General features: G+C 39.4%; 1 protein-coding gene across 2 annotated transcripts in view; it reads right to left on the bottom strand.

Annotated features, from left to right (window-relative positions):
* Window positions 1-20584, bottom strand: part of LOC149087823 (pre-B-cell leukemia transcription factor 1-like) — a 313057-nt gene that overhangs the window by 59133 nt on the left and 233340 nt on the right. For both annotated transcript variants that reach the window (XM_089231736.1, XM_089231735.1), the window contains exon 3: window positions 4199-4446. In XM_089231736.1, coding sequence (XP_089087862.1) covers window positions 4199-4446 — 248 coding nt within the window. The remainder of the gene's footprint in view (window positions 1-4198; window positions 4447-20584) is intronic.

The following is a 20584-nucleotide window of genomic DNA, read 5'->3' as shown; positions in this document are numbered from 1 at the left end:
CTGATCGTCGTGTTAGAAGAGAATAGCAATTACCATAGATTTGGAAAAAAAAAATTGGTAGCTCAGAAAAATCACCAACGAAAAAGATAAAAATACAAGGAAAATACAAAACTGTCAATGTATTTAGACACGCTGACCGAAGATCCCACTTGGATTGGTTATCAAATATTAATTCTCGGTTGCTCAGCGGAAAGAAAAAAAATACGTCTTTCAACGACGAGACCAGAATGAAGCTGAGCGCCTGCGTGTAAATCTTCTATAACGCCCTGTTTGGCTGCTTCGGAAATGATAGCATCTGATTAGTCTATTCGAATTTTCTTAAGATCCTGCTCGTAATGAACTTAGGCCATGGCTCTGCGATCGGCTGTGTTGATTTATTGTCGTTTACTAATTTATTTTTGAAGGCCCGAATATATGTGCCTCCATAGAAGTCTAAATCAGCCGTGGACTTCACTTTGTCGAAAACTCTCGCTTCCTGAAATTTGAATCTATGGCCCTCTTGCCAGCAGTGAGCGGCGATGGTCAATTTTCCACATTCTTTATTCTTAACACAACGAGCGTGTTTATTTAATATTGCTTTTATGGATCTCCTTGTCTGTCCAATATAACCAAGAGGGCAATCACCACATGGAATGCAATAAATGTCACATAGTTTATTCTGTGGTATAGCATTTGTAAGGGATTTCAAACTTGAGTTTTTAGTAGGCACATCAATTGTAGGAGGGTACAACTAGACTCTTCTTTACCCATAGTGTATCGAAATGCATTAAGAGTTTTGGATTTTAATTGTATTTGCCTTTTTCGTTGGCGATTTTTAGATTATTATTAGGTAAAGTTTACCTACTCAACAAAAAATTGGGAACGTTTTGGAACTCTCTTGTACCGTAGAAATGTCCGCAATTTAAGATTAGGAAGTCCGCATTCAACGTGTTCGAAATAAAGAGGCTTCCTTGATCACCCCTTTACGAGAACACAGTGATGAGATTGAAGTTCATTATACTTAAAAAGCACTCAATTTTAAAGTGTACAAACGCTTGAAATTTTATATACTTATATGAATTGTCTTCAAACACTACATTTTACCGTGCATCTCGTTTAAAATTAAGCGCTTTTCAGCGAATTCTTAGCTGTTCTTCAAGAAACTGTTAACCAGTGTTTAAAAAAATTACTATTATATCCCATTTCTCGAGAGATTAATCCACACATTTGAAACGAGAATCTTACCTTTTTCAATAAGATATAGGTCTTTGCCTCATCCCATGTTCCGCGAAGCTCGATTCGTAAACATGATACTTAGCCATAACGATGAGCAAATAAGTTAAGTGAACGTGAGTGAAGGGGGAGTGGCCTTACAGTTTTTCTCAAATCGCATTACACGGTTAATCGAAAAAAAAGAAAAAAAAAATTCGAATAGGTTTTCAACATATTATTTCCCATCGTAATCATCATCTCTGAAAGAAAAATTAAAAAAATTCTGACGGTAACTTTTCTTTTTCAAATCGCCATTTTTAACCTGGATCTATAATTCTTCCACCACTGTGAAACCTTAACAAGGATGATGATAGGATTGCTTGGTGAGAGGAATGTTAACTACAGCGCAATTTAATTGTATAACACAATATCCTAAGCACGCAGGAAGTATTCGAATTGATCCGCCACTGAATCTCAAGTGACAATTTCTGCCTCCCGTGAAGTTTTATCAATTTATCGGTGGAAGAAAATTATCTTCCCCTACAATTAAAAAAAAAGAAATAGATAACCCAGTTCAATATAATCAAGAAACATTCCTGTTGGTGTGTAAAACGTAAGCAGGGTTCTACATGAGAGCCTAGACCTGGCCATAATATCATCGAATGTAAAACAACCTCCTCATAATGCCATTTACCTATTACACTCGGAACATTTAGCATGATATTGCTTTCTATGATGCCCACTATCATTATATATATATACTCACGATGCTAGAGTATTACCGTACATCTACTGAGAGAGAGAGAGAAAGGTGACAGCAGTTAAGCTTATCATGGAGCCATGGTGTAACTCAACAGTGCTGCGAATAACCTCATTATGTACGATTTGATCACCAAAGTACTTGGCACGCATGTATGGCGTATAATACTAATATCTCCTATTCCAACTCACCCACGAGCTTATTAAGCTTCGCTGATAGCGTATGCCTCTCTCGATGCCTCGAGCCCTCGTCGGTCTTCAAACAAACCACATTCAATGTTTGTGGAAATGGACAAACATCGTCGCATAACTGTTTCCTGCGGACGTATTCTACGGGGGTTCACACACACACACACAGAGTAAACTATCCGGTATGTGTGTAGATATAACAGTTGGTGTGGGCACGACCCTCTCTTTAAACCAACGAGAACTAAATAATTCGAGTGACAGTTCGCAAACTTTGCCTCAGCTACTCACGTAATCGTTATTAGGTTCCCGAAATTAACGAAAGGTGAGAAGGAGGGAGGGGGGAAAAAACAGTGGAGGCGTTGAATTTTTTTTTCACATATGGTATGCATACAACATTCATCCCTTGGAGTTTTTCCACTCAAGATTTTTTTCCCTGCCTTCTTCTCTTCTAATTTTAAAGCCTTTCTAGCTTAAAGATTTTTCGACTCTACTTTAAGGGGTTTTGAGGGGGGTTTCCCAAGAAAACCAATTAAAGAAACCAAAACTTTCAACCTCGTTTGGCTTGTAGCATGGATAGAAGGTCGGGGGCTGTGAGCTGTAGAAAAGGGATGATGGCGGCATGTGTGTGGTGTGTGTGTGTACAAGGAATGGGAAAAGCTAATTTACAAACATTTTTGCCCAAACTGTTCCCTGATGGATGAGATGCCCCTGCTCTTTGTATTCGAAGACCAACACCCTCCTCCTGCTTCCTCCAACCTTCGAGAAGCAGGAGAGAGAAGTTAAAGCGTGTTTATATATTCCGGCACACGGCGTTTACATCGAGGCCCGAGCTATAGCCCGAGCCTTCTCCTCCTGGAACGCCAGCTAAGTAATAAAGGTTGATGGATTGCTAACAGTAATTGCCGTTGCCTTAGCTTTTCGCCCTTCCTACCTAGAGAAGCTCTCTCTCCTTCTACAACGTACACACACGTACTACATTTCTGCTCTCCTTCTGCCTATATCCTCCTCCCGAGTGGCCCAGACAATTTGGTTAGCTTCAGCTATTAGCATACAAATTGCGCCGGTGCCGACTAATTAGTAGACTTTTAGGTGAAGCCCAGGGAAGAGGGTCGGCGGGGGAGGTACAGAAAGCAGAGGATTCTCTGAGAACGGGGGGTATAAAGTGGCTGGAGAACGACAGGAAGAGGTGGAAGCTGGTCACGCTACTTAATTGCGTACGATGTCCGTTTTACGCCGGAGACTTCCAGAGGATAGTTGGTTGTTGGTGCTGCTGCTGCAACTGCATCTCGCCCTGCTTTTAATCTGAGCAGCAGCAGAAATTCTGACACATGGTCAGAAATCCCAAGGAACAGATAATAACAATAATGATAATATTGCCTCGGAGTTTCTCAATCTTTCCGTGTAATTAAGGGATTCGTCGGGTTGAATTATTACCGCGATATAATAATTATTTTTTTCATTCTTCTCCTCCGTCAGTGTTTATGATTTAAACGTGATCTGCCAGAGCTGACAGCGGGAAATAATCCGTTCTAATTACCTTTTTCTTCTTTTTCATTCGTCTGGCAGCGCTAGTTATCTAGTTCTTCCTCGTATATTGAGATTCAGTTGTATTGGACAAGACCGCCATCACAAATATGATACTTAAAGCTCTCGATTCAGAGAAAGTGGGTACGGCGATTCCCGAATGATAATTACATTAGGGAAATAAGGAACCCTTTTTGAGACAGGTGCCGTATTTTTCAATGGAACGATAACTAAGAGAACTCTAGGTCCGAATGGCAAATTTCAGGCGTTCATTCATTCAGTACTGATGTTGTCAGTCTTGTCTTTTTTTTCAAATAAAACCAGTATATATTTAAAGCATTTTTTTTATTGCTTTTCGGATAATTCGACTTTTTTCGATAATCCGAGAATAATCGAAATCAGTCCTATCCACCTCGGATTATCTAGTCTCTACTGTATCACATTTCATTTACTGATCTGACGGGGAAGTAACTCTTCAGGCTTAACAAAGAAATATTTGCGAACACACGCCCGTTTAACAAATTAAAGTACTTACCTGTTCGTATTTTTCTAGTTCCTGATGATAGATTTGGCGGATTTGGGCCAACTTGGCCCGATAGTCGGAGTGTTCGATGGCGTTTTCGGACATGGGACCACTGGCCGCGGCCGCCGTCGCGTTAGCCGCTGCCGCTGAACCACCTCCTTTCTCGGGTCCTGCAACCCCTTCGGCTATGAGCATGTTGTCTAGCCTCATCAACTGAGGATCTGGTGGCTCTTCTTCTTGTGTGTTCCTCAAGCTCAAAACTAAATGGGAGAGACAAGTAACACAAATTAATTACTAGTCGAAAAACATAACTCTCTTATCATTCAAAAACCGTTAGTGTGCAATACAATACAAACATCACAGTTATTAAAAGAAAACATCACTATATAGAGTGTATATTTTCAAGCAGAAAAAGAGCGAGGTTGATATGAACATCGATCGAGGAGTATCCGATTATATCAAGAAAAACACACACACACACCCACCCACAAAGTGGCATCTAATTACGCGGTTACAGGGCACGCGAATCAAAAACAAAAATTAATTCGTCGAATCAGGGAGAAGAGCGCATCCTGACATTATTTACTCACTTTGAAACCATCACATACCATACAAAAACAAACTCTACAAATTGCAGAAAAGTGAGAATAACACGCAAACGGCAGGTTTTGGCCGAATGATTGCGGTCGCAGAGCACAAAGGCCCGCTGATGTGTTTGAAACACGCCAGTCATCAGCTCCCTTCCCCTCACGTACACACTGTGTGCATATACGCTCGTTCGGAAAAATGTATAACATTTTCTCACGCACAACAACACACTCACATATATACCATATGTGTTGTACACACTAGAAGACTTGAAGAATCTAGGTTCAAACATTCATGCATCCAGGAATGTACTCATGGATCACGCTGATTCGACGACGCAGCTCGTAGAAGGGAAGAAGATGATTCTCCAAAAGAGATACGTTTATTTTTATTCCACGCGATTTCTTGCCCTCACCTCCTCCATTCGAATAAATTTTCGAAACATAAAACCGAAATTCAACAAGCAGCGATGCGATTAAATATCGTAAACGTTCCGTTGAACCTGACAAGCTATCATATTGTAATAATATACCTACGATGCCAAATTTAGGCAATGAAGTGAATACATATCACGCGATAAACACGAAAAATAATCAGCCTTGGCAGAAAATTGGTAAATTTATAAAACATTAGTTATGGAATAATATACGAGAAATTCATACACATTTCTATGGGGGGGGGGTTCACACACATTCTGTGCATTTCTAGGACTACGTAAGCCTCTCTGGTAGGCACTTGAAGCATCGAAGGTTGGTAATCACTGACATAAATGATTGAAACATCAGAATAAAAATGCACACTGTTGCGAAAAACTGGACAGAAGGAATTTCTATAGTGGGGACCCTACCTCATTGAGCAACATGTAGACGGAATTCACAATGTGATACGAGCGAATATAGAGGCATAAAGTTCACTTAGAGTGACATATTTCTGTCATATTTGCCCAATATCACGATAACTAGACCTCCAGATGATTTCTTACGCTTTCCACTAACTATAAATCTAGCGACTATGAACGCCACGCATAGTATGGCAATCTGGCGTAGACATGTTATCTGTCGAGGGTATCGTAAAAATTTTACCGTGCGTGCGTACCCACATTTATACAACTGTCCTAAAACTTAACAGTATGGTAAGCACGGAATAGGTTGCGGGTAATCCACAGTCACTAATAAATTCTTATTTCAATTGCCAGTTTTTCCATTTCCGTTGGGCTCAAACATCCCTTCACAACAGGTAAACAACGGACGAGTAGATACTGAATACGGCAGAAATTATGACACGTTTTCGGTTGTATGGTGGCAAGCCCGTTCACTTAATCACGTAACACCTATGATCCTTTGCGCATCTACTTGAGACGCTTTTGAACGTTGAGTTTTGCAGAAGCGACGAAAACTCCCTAGTCCATGAATTTTTTTAGGTGATAGCATATATCCATAACATTACATATGTACATAATTCATTTTCCACTCCTATTCATCGAGTTATTTTATTTACTTCCCCCGTTTCAAAAATGCATTGACCACTGAAGGACCGGACACCCCCCCCCCCCCGCTCCACATCTCACAGCGATATAGAAGCGTTCCCGAAGAATGGGTGTATTCGGAAATTTATTAATTGGTGAGAAAACAACGAACAACGTGATTTCGTATATATACACTGCTGGCCACCGTAAATGCAACACCCTGAAGGAAGCATGCAAATAATATGAAATTTACAACATGCATTAGCGGAGGTGAGATATGCAAATGATTAGAATTTCAGCGCAGACGCACATCACGCGCACCTGTGGCGCCACTTCAAAGCGCTATTTAAGGCTTGGAGATTTGGACGATTTGAGGTACGGCAATTGTGTTTTTCTTGTGGTTTTTTCAAAAAAAACGATCAATTATGCCTCGTAGAAAACAGCGATCATCTTTTGATCAAGTATCCGAGTTCGACAGAGGAAGGATAGTGGCCTACCGAGATTGTGGATTATCTTTCAGGGAAATCGGTAGTCGTGTTGGACGAAACCAAACAACTGTAATGCGGATAATATGTGATCGTTGGATGCAGGAGGGTACGACGGACCGACGTGTTCGATCGCATCCACCTCAGTGCACCACTTCACGTGATGACAGGCGTATTGTGCGTATGGCAGTGACGGATCGTTCAGCCACATCACGAACCATAGCACAGCACATTCAGTCTGTACCGCATCATCCAGTGTCTGCGCGTACCATTCGACGGCGTTTACAGCAGAGTGGTCTGTCCGTAAGACGTCCATTGCTTCGTCTACCCTTGACGCAGAACCACAGACGTCTCCGCCGCCAATGGTGCGATGAAAGAAGGATGTGGACGGCACAATGGAATGAAATTGTCTTTACTGACGAGTCACGCTTCTGTCTGCAACACCACGATGGTCGGATTCGAGTCTGAAGACACCGTGGAGAGAGGATGCTGAGCAGCTGCGTTATGCACCGCCACACTGGTCCTGCACCGGGTATTATGGTATGAGGCGGTATTGGATATCACTCTCGCACTCCTCTAGTACGCATTGCCGGTACTTTAAAAAGCCAGCGCTACATCTCCGAGGTGTTGGAGCCAGTTGTCCTTCCTTACCTTCAGGGCTTGCCCACAGCCATATTTCAACAGGATAATGCGCGACCACACGTGGCACGCATTGTCCAAAGGTTCTTCGTCAATCACCAGATTGAATTGCTTCCCTGGCCAGCTCGCTCTCCGGATCTTTCGCCGATAGAAAACATGTGGTCCATGGTTGCTCAACGATTGACCCAGATTACATCCCCAGCTGCCATACCAGATCAACTTTGGCAACGCGTGGAAGCTGCTTGGTCTGCTGTACCCCAAGAACACATCCAAAGTCTCTTTGAATCAATGCGGAGGCGTGTGGCAGCGGTGATCTCCAACAATGGCGGCTACTCTGGCTACTGATTTTGGCAGGAACCACACTTCACAGAAGTCTATAAATTTAATCATTTGATGCTTGGTCAACATGTTATCTACAAAATAAATATTGTTGCGATATCTCGTCTTTCTTGGTGTTGCAATTTGGGTGGCCAGCAGTGTATTACGATAAATGTGATCAATCGGTTATTATGCATACTTATTTAATAGCCTTGGTAAGTTTGATAAATTTATCACTTTTACCGGCGAATATGCATAATGCCAAGCGTCATTGGCAAATTTCATAAATATTAAAAAATTATCATTTTTACTCGCGATTATGCATAATACCCAAGCGTCGTTAAAAATTTTATATATAATTAAAATTTATCGCCTTCATCTGTGACTGCATAATGCTGTAGTGAAATTGGTGAATTTCATAAATAAGAAATAAATTCCAAATGAATCTCGTATGTGCGATGAATATAGTCGGAACTCGATATAATAATAAAAAATTTTACGACAGTAGATCATATAGTACAATTTATCATGTTTAACAACGACGCGACGCTTGGGTACTATACATAATCACCGGTAAAAGAGATAAATACAGGAAAATTTACCAATTTTACCAAAATGTTGTGCATTAATAATAACCGTATTTATCACATTTGCCCTAATATATACATATACCAAATGAGAAATATGGAATAAAAATTGTAATCAAAGATCGTCCACAGTTAATCAGTCCGTAATCGTTCCATTGTCTTTGCGTAGATAATCGTACAAGAATCTTGTCTTGCATATGATAGAATCTGGTATTGAATTTATCCAATCTATATAGAATATAACAATGTCATTGATATACAGAATTCATATATGACTCTCTCAAACATACAGAACGCAAAATGAAATATTGTCTTTTTTTCAATAACGAATGGAAAGTTCTTCACAAAGGATAGTAATTCTTAAGAAGATTGTATCGCTCCTAAATGATACCATGAGATGTTAGATATTCTCAGACAGCTTCGATTTTTATGTTTTTCTTTTTTTTTTCTGACACCTATCAGAACCGATAGGATTACATCATAGTGGAAGGATGTCAAATACTTTAAACGGGAGGTTAGGAAGAGAAAGAACAGAAATCCGCAGCGATGATATAGTGCCAGCTATTCGAGTTACAGTTCTCCTAAGAGATACAACGAAAAATGGATAGTCTTCAGGTAGCAAATGGCACGAGTCGCGCATTACAAGAGCGTCTTACAGGAAAAACTGAACCCGACGCAGCGCAATATGTGCTCGAGACAATAAGGTGAGGAGAAAACCGAAAATCGAGGAAATCTTATACCTGCGACCGTATACCGAGAAATAGCCCAGGCGCCACAAACACCGCAATTGAAATAATGCGGCACGCCCTGCATCCAGACAGTTTTTCCATTTGGGGAAAAAGGAGGATTGAGGGACGGAGAGAGAGATTTTTTTTATTGAAACGGTGTCGACTCCGATTTCTCAGCGAACAACATGAGAGAGAGAGAGAGAGAGACAAACATACACAGAGGATGAGAAGCTATATACAGAGGAGAAGAATAGGATTGAAAAATAATAAAAACTTCGAGCAATGAAAAAAAAAAAAAAAAAGAGAAAAAAGCGGGAATTGGAGGTAGGATGAGGATTCAAGAACGGAGAGGATGTCCTTCCATCAGTTGCTCATCTCTTTCTCCTCTCAATGTTTTTTTTTTGTGGAGAGGAAAAAAAAAAGAGGAGGACGGCATCCGTTCCCGATATCAAAGCTCGCAAACGCGGACAACGTAATGCCTCTCCAGCGATTTGGATACAAAATGACTTTGTAACACTATTACTTCTTTTTCCACAATCGTGAAATCTTTTCCTACTGACTAAGTCGTCGGTATATGCACTGGTATAATACGCATATTCCCTCCTCTCAGTACAATGAAGATTCTAGATTTCTCTACTGTCGGTGAAAAATAGAAAAAACAACAACAACATAGGTTAGGAAAGTGTGCACGACGAAGAATGATGAAGTTAAGGGAAATGAAGAAAAATACACGAACCAAGTACAATCAAACCTCGCTAATAAGTCACTATTAGGAGGCCACAAATATGACCCCATAAGCAAAGTGACTCGTTAAACGGTGTAAGACATGGCAACGTCTCCCTATTGATGCATTCATGCAGAAAAAACAAAAACAAATTATAGTTATTCAAACAAGTTCAGTCACGAAAGAAAATTGATTAGTCATAGAATATTGAGTTTTTCTTGATGAATTAATGTTTGTTTGCTATATAATTACGCATTTGAACAACACAAAATATTATCTTTTTCGATTTTCGAAAATTCGCAAATTTTTCCGCACGTTTATGTGCATTGTCGTCTTGCATGACAGTTTAATTCTTACGAAACATCATAAATGAAAATAAAATATTCTTCAGAGCTTTGAAAAAAAATTGTTCATTTTTCACTGAAAAAAAACCACTGGTGAGTTGTTTGTGTGGAAATGGAAGTTGAAGAAGCGATCGTTTTCTTCAAAGAAGAAATTGGAAGTCTGTTGTGCTTGCTTTCCAGTACTGATACAAATTTTCTTAATAGGTCGATTTTTGATATTCCTCTATCCAGTGCCGTCTTAACGCACGGCCCGGGGGCTTCAAGAGAATGCGAGCCTCACAAAAATGAGAACCAGTTAAAATTTTCGAGAATTTGCCAGGTGGGATCTCAGAAAAATCACTTGGCCCGGGAGCCCATGATGCTCTAAAGACGGCCCTCTGCCTCTATCTACTATAACGCTGCTTTGTCTTCAAAGGTGAACAAACTTAGGGTTACAGCTGCTTGACAATACGTCTATCTAAGATTTGTTTAAAACGTCAAAAAAGCGGACAAAAATATTAAGCGGCTTAAACCATGGATACCTTTCAGTGAAAGCTGACCAAGAACCAAAACTCACCAAGAAAAGAAAATTTCAGCTGAACCATTCCCAAATAAGAAATAGCCAAATGTTGAAAGAATCTGTCAAGACTGCAGTGAAAGGTGGGAGAGAGAAATGGAGGGTTCATTACATAGACTTAAGATTGGTTATATTATATCTATGGTTCATTGGCTTCTGCTTGAAATGCTAGGTAGATCTTTGACGCGATAAAAAGTGAACGTTGAACTTGTGCGTATTTTAGGAAGAGTTTCCGATATGTATGGTCATTTTCGAAAGAATGCTTTCATAAAAAGTGACTCCTTAAGCGAAGCGGAATGACGCATTATCAGGAGTTTAATAACATTAGAACCCCACAGAGGACGCTTAGGATTTCCAAAAAGTGGCCTGGTAAGCGGAGTGGCGCGTTACCCGGGTGACGACCTAACGAGGTTTGACTGCATCTTTCTTTCTCAGACAATTTTACCTGGAATTTATTCGATTTTTTTCCTCCCTCCCTAACTCCTCCCGAAAAAAATTCTAAACATTTGCAGGAAAAGCTGAAGCGAATGAATCCTGATCCAGGAAGTGTGAAATGGATGAAAATGAGTCTTGGAAGTGAAGTAGGAAAACAGAAAACGGCAAAGAAGGAAGCTTAAACCTCGGAACTCTATCAGAAGCTGATGAAGAAATTTACCATATTGGGGAGGAGAGAGGACGAAGCAGCAGAATTCTCGGGTATCGCACGCACTCGATATATATACGAGACGAATAAGTCTTGAGATTGTTACAGGAGTCTTTCTCTTTTGCAAAATAAAAGGAGCAGCAAGATTTCGTGAAGGAGGAGCGAGATTAGAGAGCATCCGATGAACAGAACTAAAGACGACGGGATTTATTGTATACGATGCACCAACAAAACAAGGTAAAGAGAGGAAAAATTCTTCTGGATGTGGCTGGTGCTGATCCATTTCGAAATTTATTTATAAATCCCCTAGCGAAATCGGTGCACATCCAATTCGTATCAAAGTAAAGGAAGCACTTCTAAAGGATGTAAAAGCTATTCACGACAAGTAGAGAAAAGTACCAAAGCACAAATGGCTCTGCACTAACAACGATATCAAGGTATCGACGCAATGTAAAATACCTTTCTCCAGAAGATAACCGAAAAAAGGTGGAAAGATTTTCGCACACGTACCAGAGAAAAACGTTGGTTAAATATATGCGAGAATAGTTCCACTACATAAAAACTCTTCTTAGGCTACCCATGAAATTTTTTCTTCTTCTCATGATGAATAGACGGTAGGAAACGAGACTCCCACTCAAAAAATTAGGAAAAGTAGGACGGAGGGAATGGGGGAGGTACTTACTTCCCTAAGACAACATATTCATAGCACAATAAATAAATAAAAAACTAAAAAAATGTGGTTTTTTTTAAAATAAAAAAAACAACAGCATAGCGCTATTTCAGTGTCTCGGCCATTGACTCCAGCCAAAGCACAATGGCAAAAAAATGACTTGGTAACAAAAACAATTTCTCGCAAAACAGTGTAACAACAATCACAGAAAATTCTTTTTATTTATTTTATTTATACAATATTGCTTGGCCGAGGCCTATACAAGGGAATGCGGTGGTGAAGTTTGACAGAGACGATTGATGTTACATATAAAATCGGAAACTGTTGTACAATCAATAATGCTTGACGGGAGGTTGTTCCAATCGGTTATTGTTCGAGGAAAGAAACTAAATTTGAAACAATCTGTGGATGCACAGATGGGTTTCAATTTTTGTGAATGGTTAATTCTTTTGAAAAGTATGAAGCTGGAATTACAAAATTTGAGGTGTCAATATGAAAATGGCCGTGGAGAATTTTAAAAAGGAAAGATAGTCGAGAGATAGCTACGGGTAAAAAGCGGTTGCATATTGAGTTGGCGCTTAAGTTCATTAGCAGAAGATGACCAACAGTTAAGAAGGAAACAGGCGGATTTACTTTGAATAGATTCTAATTTGTCTATATTGGAGAGAGTATGAGGGTCCCAGATTTCATAGGCACATGAGAGTACAGGAAGGATGTAGGTTTGGAAGCAGAGATTTTTGAGGTTCCGACGAAGAAAAAAATAGTTTTTGGAGACACTTATGAAAGAGGTAATCAACATGGAGATTCCAACGGAGCTCGGCAGAAATAATTACACCCAGATATTTATAATTAGAAACTTCGGTGGTAAAAGAGTTATTGATAGTGTAAGAAGAAACGAGGGGAAGTCTTTTGCGAGTAATTTTCATAAAAACTGTTTTTGAAGAATTAAGAAGTAATTGCCAGAATGAGCACCATTCAGATAAAATGTTGAGGTTATTTTGGAGAGATGCTTGGTCGGATTCGTTGTGCACTGATTGGTAGATGACGCAATCATCTACAGAGTCTGATATGACAAATTGATGGAATTAAGAAGATCGTTAATATAACTGAAAAAAATAATGGCAAGAGGACCGAACCCTTGCGGTTGCCAGACTTAATCTGGAGAAATTGAGAGTTCTGGCCCTTGAAGGAGACAAACTGACTGCGGTTGGTAAGGAAGGCTTTCACCCATTTAAGCAGTTGAACACATAGGCCAAGGTTTTGGAGTTTAAGTAGGAGTTTATTGTGGGGCATCCTATCAAAAGCTTTAGAGAAATCCAAGAAAATTATATAAGCTTGGACATTTTTGTCAATACTGCTTGATAAATCACGTATGAAAAAGAGCTAATTGGGTAGTTACACGTAAAGATGATCGAAGGCCATGTTGATTTGAGAAAAAGAAGTTTATTGAATCAAGGTATGTGAGCGGATTTCCTAGACAACTATGTGCTCAAAAAGCTTGCAGCAGGTAGAGGTGATAGCGACTGGTTTGAAATTAAGGGGATTTCAAAGAGATCCTGATTTATGAATTGGGATAATCTTATTAATTTTCCAGTCAGAGGGCAAGTTAGAGTAGTTTAATGAGACGTTGAAAATAATTAAAAAATAATTAAAGATTTCATCAGCGCAAAATTTGAGAATATTATTTGGGATTCCATCAGGGCCAGTGGAGTGGGGTTGCAGTTTTTTTAAAAGGTTCAGAAGGCCTGCTTTAGTGAAGACAAGACTAGAGTTCAATAATGAATCGGAAAAGGAGTATTGAGGAGCGGCGGTCCGACGAAAAAACAGATGAAAAAGTCCTATTAAATTCTATGGCGATATAAAGGTGAGAAATAAGGTCAATGTTATCAATTTTAAGGGAAGACTGACCAGCTGAATTAGGGCGAAGAAAATTCCAAAATTTTGAGGGCTTGGTTTTAAGGTATTGAGGTAACGAGTTAGTTAGATAATTTTTGTTTTTTGGCGAAGCATGAGATTTTTAAGGTCACGTGTGGAGATCTTATTTCTGAGAGAAAGGGAGTTATTGAATTTGAGTTTGAAGACACTTTGGCGATTTTTCTTTTTTAATTGGAAAATATCACGATTGATCCAGGGGTTAAAGATACATTTTGAAGAGGTATTTTTGATGGGAACAGAGGCTTTGCATTTATCGATAACAGCTTTGAATTTACTCCAGAGAATATGAACATCATTTGAGGAAGATGATGAAACGAAATCAGGGAAATGGGTGGGAAGGATATTTTGCAAAAGGGGGAAGTCAGCCTTGTTGAAGTTGAGTTTTGCAGCGTGTTTAAAGGAAGGGAGAGTGTGATCGAGGGAAAAATTTACAAAAGGCATTTTGTGGTCGGAAACGCCATCAAAAACCAAGAAATCGAAAACCGGGATTTTATTTGAAACGGCAATTAGGTATAATGTAGAGCTTGAGTGGTTCGAGATTCTTGTCCGTTCTAGAATAGTTTGAACAAGATTAAACTTGAAGAAAAGAAAAAGAATTCTATCATTAATAAAATGGTTACTTCAGAGGGACTCCATTTTGTGCAAGTCAATTCCGGGCAGGTCCCAGTCACCAGCTATAATTAGGACGTGTGAATTATAAAATCCATCTAAAATCGATTCCAATTAGACTAAACAGTGAATATCTGGGGCGGAGGGGGTAAATAAAGAGAAAATATTGCAACGGGAGCGCAGTTCGGGCAAAGCAACTCAGAACCAATAATTTCAAGATTGGTGTCCAAAGATATTTCAAGAAGAGGAATGGAGATGTTAAAGACGAGGGCAACGCGCCCCCCTCACTGGGTGTTTCTATCTTTACGAAACGCAAGGTAGTTAGGCGGTAAGAATTCGGAATTGCTAATATTTCTTTATAACCAGGTTTCAGTGACAGCACGAAAATTGGGATTATGAACAATATGGATTAGAAAGAATGAATTTTATTGGTAATGCTTCTTGTATTAATAGTACCGATTTTTTGAAGAAATTTTTCTGAGGTGCTACAAGGGAATTTGAGGTGGCGAAGTTCGGGTGGGAAAAGAAGACTGAGGGAAGTCAGACCCCGGGGGGGGGGTAGGACTACAATAAGATTGGGAAATCGGGAAAATATAATTGGTGTTGAGATCCCAAATGTATTTAGTGTCATTGATGAGGGTAAAGTAATGAAATAGTTTGACGTTCAAACCAGCATCGCGGAATTTCTGGGAAGCCCTCCAAATCCAGTCTGCGGGTCTCGGGAGAAAAATCCTCGGAAATTTAGTGCCACTATTCTTTAATTTGAAAGCGTTTTTAAGAATTTCGGTTTTGATTTTATATTTATTTAATTATTGAGAGTGTAGATCCAGCGTCTCTTTTAGAACCAAGTCTGTGGCAACGGTCAATATCGGCATGTGCAATTTTGATGTCCAAAAGACCGGAGCAGTAATTAATTATTTTTAATTCAAACGTCTAGAGCAGCGGTTCTCAACCTTTTTTGACTTGCGGAGCCATTTTAAGTAAAAAAATTCTATGACGGAGACTCTCTATAGGCCAATTTTTTAATTATTCATCAAAGTTACTGATTTATTTTTACTTCTATTTGAAAATATTTACAATTATTATTTTTTTAATTTTAACTATTTCTTTTAATTTTCCTCGAGCGGCCGCGGAGCCCCTGGAGAGTGCACAAGGAGCTTCAAGGGCTCCACGGAGCACCGGTTGAGAACCGCTGGTCTAGAGGGTTTCCAAGTCCGAGGGTTCCTCTGGGATGCCACGAAAAATTAAGTTGGCACGACGGGAGCGGTCCTCCAGATCGGCTATTTTGCTGATAAGGGAAGAATGGAATTCAGAGAAATCTGATGAAAGATCGGATACCCGTTTTTGGAGGTCTTCAATGGGAAAAAATTTGTCTTCAACCGCACTTAATAGTTGAAATAAGACGTTTAGTTGGATACTGAAAGAGTCCTGTTTTTGTGAGAGAAATGTCAGTTTTGATTGAGAATGGCCATTTGAGTATCTTGTATATTAAGAAGGATGGAAGAATCAGAATTATCAGGTGCTTTGGGTGCATCAGAAAGGGAATTTGATCTTGTTTGTATTTGAAAAGTTGTGGGTGAGTGGAGAACTTTAGGACCAGGATTCGACTCGATACCTCCAGAAAGCAAGAGAAGAAACAGGTGAGAAGTGGGACAGAGCGGGGGAAAATACAATGGTATATAATCTGATTATATGAAAATATAATGATACTTTTGTCTCTCCTCACACTATATTCTACACATTCACACTGCATTCTTTTTTTCGAAGAACCTTTCAAAGTCCAAACTGTCAACTCTTTCTCGATGCACAGCAAATTACGTAGAATTTTTTTTTAATGATTTCCAGACCAATTCCAAAAGCACAGTGTAAAATGTGCACATTACAAGGTCCAATGCAAACAAGTCAAGATGAACCAGTTGGTTTTACTGAGCTGTCTATTCTTTTTTAAAGGGATTTGTTTGTTTCAATGCCAGCGTCATCGTTTTTGACAAATCAAGCATTTTCATTGCTAATTCTTTGCAGAGTTTTGTTTCTCTCATTGTTTATAGAGATCGGACGGATATTCGGCTGCTACTGGGTTCGGCTTAATAATGCTTAGGTATTCGGCCAAATATTTGTGTAAATATAAGCAAACTAATTTTAAAAAATTATATTAATTGGAATTTTTTCCATAAACTAAAAATCCGAATGCTATTGGGTAGCATCAGAACCACAAAACATGGAATAACCCAATGTATCCAACTGCTTCGATATGCAAACTGTTGCTTTGAAGGACAAGTGGGAGTCCCGCAGGAAAGACAGGGCAACAACTTTGTAATGGGGGGTTTTTGGGCATACGGGGACTGCATAAAAAGTTATTCTTTTTTACTTTGATAACTATACAATCAGTTGCAACATGAATAATTTTCTTAATTGGAAATATGCTTCTAGAATAAACGGTCCGCCAGTAAAATTTCATACGCCCTGTTATCTATAGGCCTACACCCTGTATAAATGAATAAATAGCGTTCAGGATGATGAGACAAGAAACGACATGTCAATCGGAAAACGAAAACCAGGTGCTTCTTAGTGCGTTCCGCGGATCACCTGGTATATATGCGGCAGCGATAACTGTATCTCGAGTTCCACAAGGCAAACGGCCCTGTCCTATCAACGGATTAGAAAAGGTTAAATGTACCGAGTGCATCAAGAGTTGAAAACTTTCTCAGTAGTCGTCGGAGTAGAAGCAAAATTTAATAAGAAGCACAGAAGTAGACATTTTATAAACGTTGCGAGAAATCGAGTCGCTCATACGAGAACAGCCAAATTTAACGGTCTCTCTCATGCGACTTATTCATCTCTTCAAGTTAGCGAGTTCGTGGAGGAGGAGAGAAAGGAGCCATCTCTAAATATGTACGTTCTAACGCAACAACAAAGCTGCTGCAAGTTTAACTCAGCGAGGTCATTATGTCGTCTCCGTTTCAATTAGATCCCGCAAATGGACAAATCTTTCCACGAGAAATTAATGTCCTGCGGAGAGTTCCGGAGACACACGAGACTTTTCCGCAGTTGCGCAAATCTAGTTAGCGAGCCGTTTTCGAAAACAAGCTAGAGAAGCTGCAACGGCAACTATAGTATACTCTCATAGACTGGCCACGATGCGCAGAGAAACACGAACAGTGTTACCGGCGACCGCTGAGACATCAGATGTTATCAGCGTTTGCACCACTCGACATTTTGAGAAATTGTACAAGGCGACGACTGAAACACGTCTCGGCAGGTCCCACAAACTGATTTATCAACGGCCATAATAGCAAGATATTTAGGTATAGTTAACTTGCCTTATTATGATCACTGGTTATTGTCTCATCCCCCCCCCCCAAACCTATAAGAATCAAAAAATAACAAAAAACTCGAAATGTGCGCTAAGTATGAAAAATCTATAACACCCGTTATCATGCAGTGAATTACCTTTCCACGAAGACGATATCATCATCAACAACCATCAATGTCTTTGGGCATGAAATTTATACTTGGCACAATATTTTGCACGTATTACATTAATTGATCAGAATCCGTAGGTCTAAACTTATCGAACAAGCACTAAAAAATGCGTATACGAAAAAGATGAGGAAAATGAAATATTATATACATGGACGTGCTCTAACCGAATGACACGCATAAAAAAGGTGTATGGAAAAGAGATGAAAGGAAGTGTCGCGGCAAACAAAATGATTCTCGCACCAGCGACCGAACTTGCTATCTTCGAATCAAACGAGGCAAGTGCACACCTCGAACCGCAACAATGTGATGAGAGAAAGGGAGAGCGTCTTTTAACTGAACCGGACAACCAAAAACATCCTTTGCCACGTCCAAAACGTAGGGCACATGTGCTCGACAAAGTGTGCAAAAGACGTCTTTCACGCTTGTCCGATCTTTCACGGGGATAACCCCTTCCACTGAGAGTTGGTTCACCGCACGGCATCGAGAAGAATCGAGACGTCACACACGTTGTCACTTGCTCTCTGCACAACGCCGCCATCTCGTGATGTGTGAAAGACGTTCTTTCTCGGTCGGTATCGTGTCCTCCTAACCATATGGTGGTACTCTCACAGCGAAAAGATAAACACGTAATCCTCCTCCCTCATACTTATGTTTCTTGGTCGACTATTCCGCTGTCGAATCACAACTTCATCTTCTTATCCCTTGCCCTGTATTCATTTATCCATTATCTGATGCTGGCAGTCTGTACCAAGGACAAAAGCGTTATAGATATGCAAATACACCGGAAAATGCTACATACAAACGAATATATCGAAGAATATAACACACTGCTATCGATAGGGGAGAAAAAAAAATTAAACAGGATGATAAAATTTATAATTCCAACACCTTTGACCACGAAGCTTTGAATTGGGGACTTTAATACTTTAACTATCGGAAGTTTTCCTACAAAATTCTTCTGGTAGAAAATATGCACAGATATTTTAGCCAAATGCTACACAAATTATGCAATCTTTGAGTAAAATACATATTGAAGAGATTTTAACGTAAATAGAAGACATCGTGAATGTGATGCAGACGTATCACAACTTTCTTTTTAAGAGCGAAATATTTCAGAGAAATATTTATCGTCATATTAATATCACGATACTCTTCATAAACGAAGACTAAACCTTGTCATTTGTGTACACCGAGTATCGACCCTTTAATACTAGAACGGCCAGAGCAGTCATTTTGACTGTTTTCGATATTGAAAAATATAAATCTCGACAATATCTACCGTACACACCCACTGTTTGGTGAATTTTCATTATTTCTATACCTCTCTTGGTGTACAAAAATTTAGAGACCAATATTGAAGGTATTGGAGAAATAGATATTGAAGGTACGGCATATATCGACATTTACACCTAGGATGCCCAAGTTTGGTTACATTCGCTCGAATGTAACTGACACTCTTATAGGTTGTTTTTCAAGTTTTATAAAATATCTTTTATCAAACTTCATAATGTAAATCGCAGCCTTAGAGGTCTTAGAGATGGACAATTGTTTGAACAATAATGATATTTTATGAGTACTAAATGATATTTTGGACAATGAATCTGAGGCTCAGGAGACTTGCGATGCAAACACTAGCAATGAAGATTATGATTTTACCACCTGAAAGAGAAGTTATTGATTGCGAAAGTGACTGGTCTGAATCAGATAATACTGACGAAAGAGAAAAATGTGAATTTTTTTACAACTGTGTACTCTTTATGAATTAATTTGTAGTATGGAATTTTAATAGCACTATAGTTTTTCTTCCATAGTGCAAATTTACGGTGACATTCCATAGTGCCAAACATCCGAATAATCTGAATAGAAAAGACCATGATGAACGCATAAAAAGGTACACATCATTAAAATGAAGCAATGTACGACGTGATGTGCAATGTTTAGCCTTGTAAAATCATTTTCATGGTAAAATCTTGCCAAAAAATGTGCTTCATATTTAAAGTTGGAGTCATTTTATAGACACCCTGTATACTTGAGAAAACGTAAATTTCTACAAAATTCACAAAATATCCACGTGGGACAATGCTTGCTACTTTTTATTGTAAACATTTTGTGTGGTTAAGTATATTGTATTGAAAGGCAGCAATAGTCAAAATGACTGCCGTTGGTCCTTCTAGGTATAACGTATAGTCCTGCATTATGAGCTAAAGATTGTCTCGATGCTGATTAAGTCACATCTCTAGATATTGCCGAACGATCGTTCTACTTCAGGTAATATGAATAAATAAAGCAATCGGCCCGAAAAAGGTTGAAACCCCATGGTATGAAGCAGTGGTTCTCAACCTGGGGTCATATGGCCTTCCAGTCCTGGGATACTCTGGTGGGGGGGGGGGGCACGGTTGAAAAGAGAATTGGAATAGAGAACCATGATAAGTGGTAAAGGGGGGGGGGCCACCGAAAGCTGTGGAGAAGTAAAACCTTCAAGTGGAATATGCTGGGAAAAATGTGACTACTTTCGTAATCCAGCAGAGCTGTCCAAAAAAAAAAAAAAAAAAACCAGGGCCATTTTTACCCACGGGGACTATGTAGCTACATACTTAGCTGTTACTTCCAGCTAAGTATGGAGC

The sequence above is a fragment of the Pholcus phalangioides genome, unplaced genomic scaffold (genome assembly GCF_987345545.1).
Source record: "Pholcus phalangioides strain wild (caught in Gottingen) unplaced genomic scaffold, Ppha-v1.0 ptg000004l_1, whole genome shotgun sequence".
Taxonomy (NCBI): domain Eukaryota; kingdom Metazoa; phylum Arthropoda; class Arachnida; order Araneae; family Pholcidae; genus Pholcus; species Pholcus phalangioides.
The sequence above is the reverse complement of the archived record's forward strand: the minus strand, read 5'-3'. Positions and strand labels throughout refer to the sequence as shown.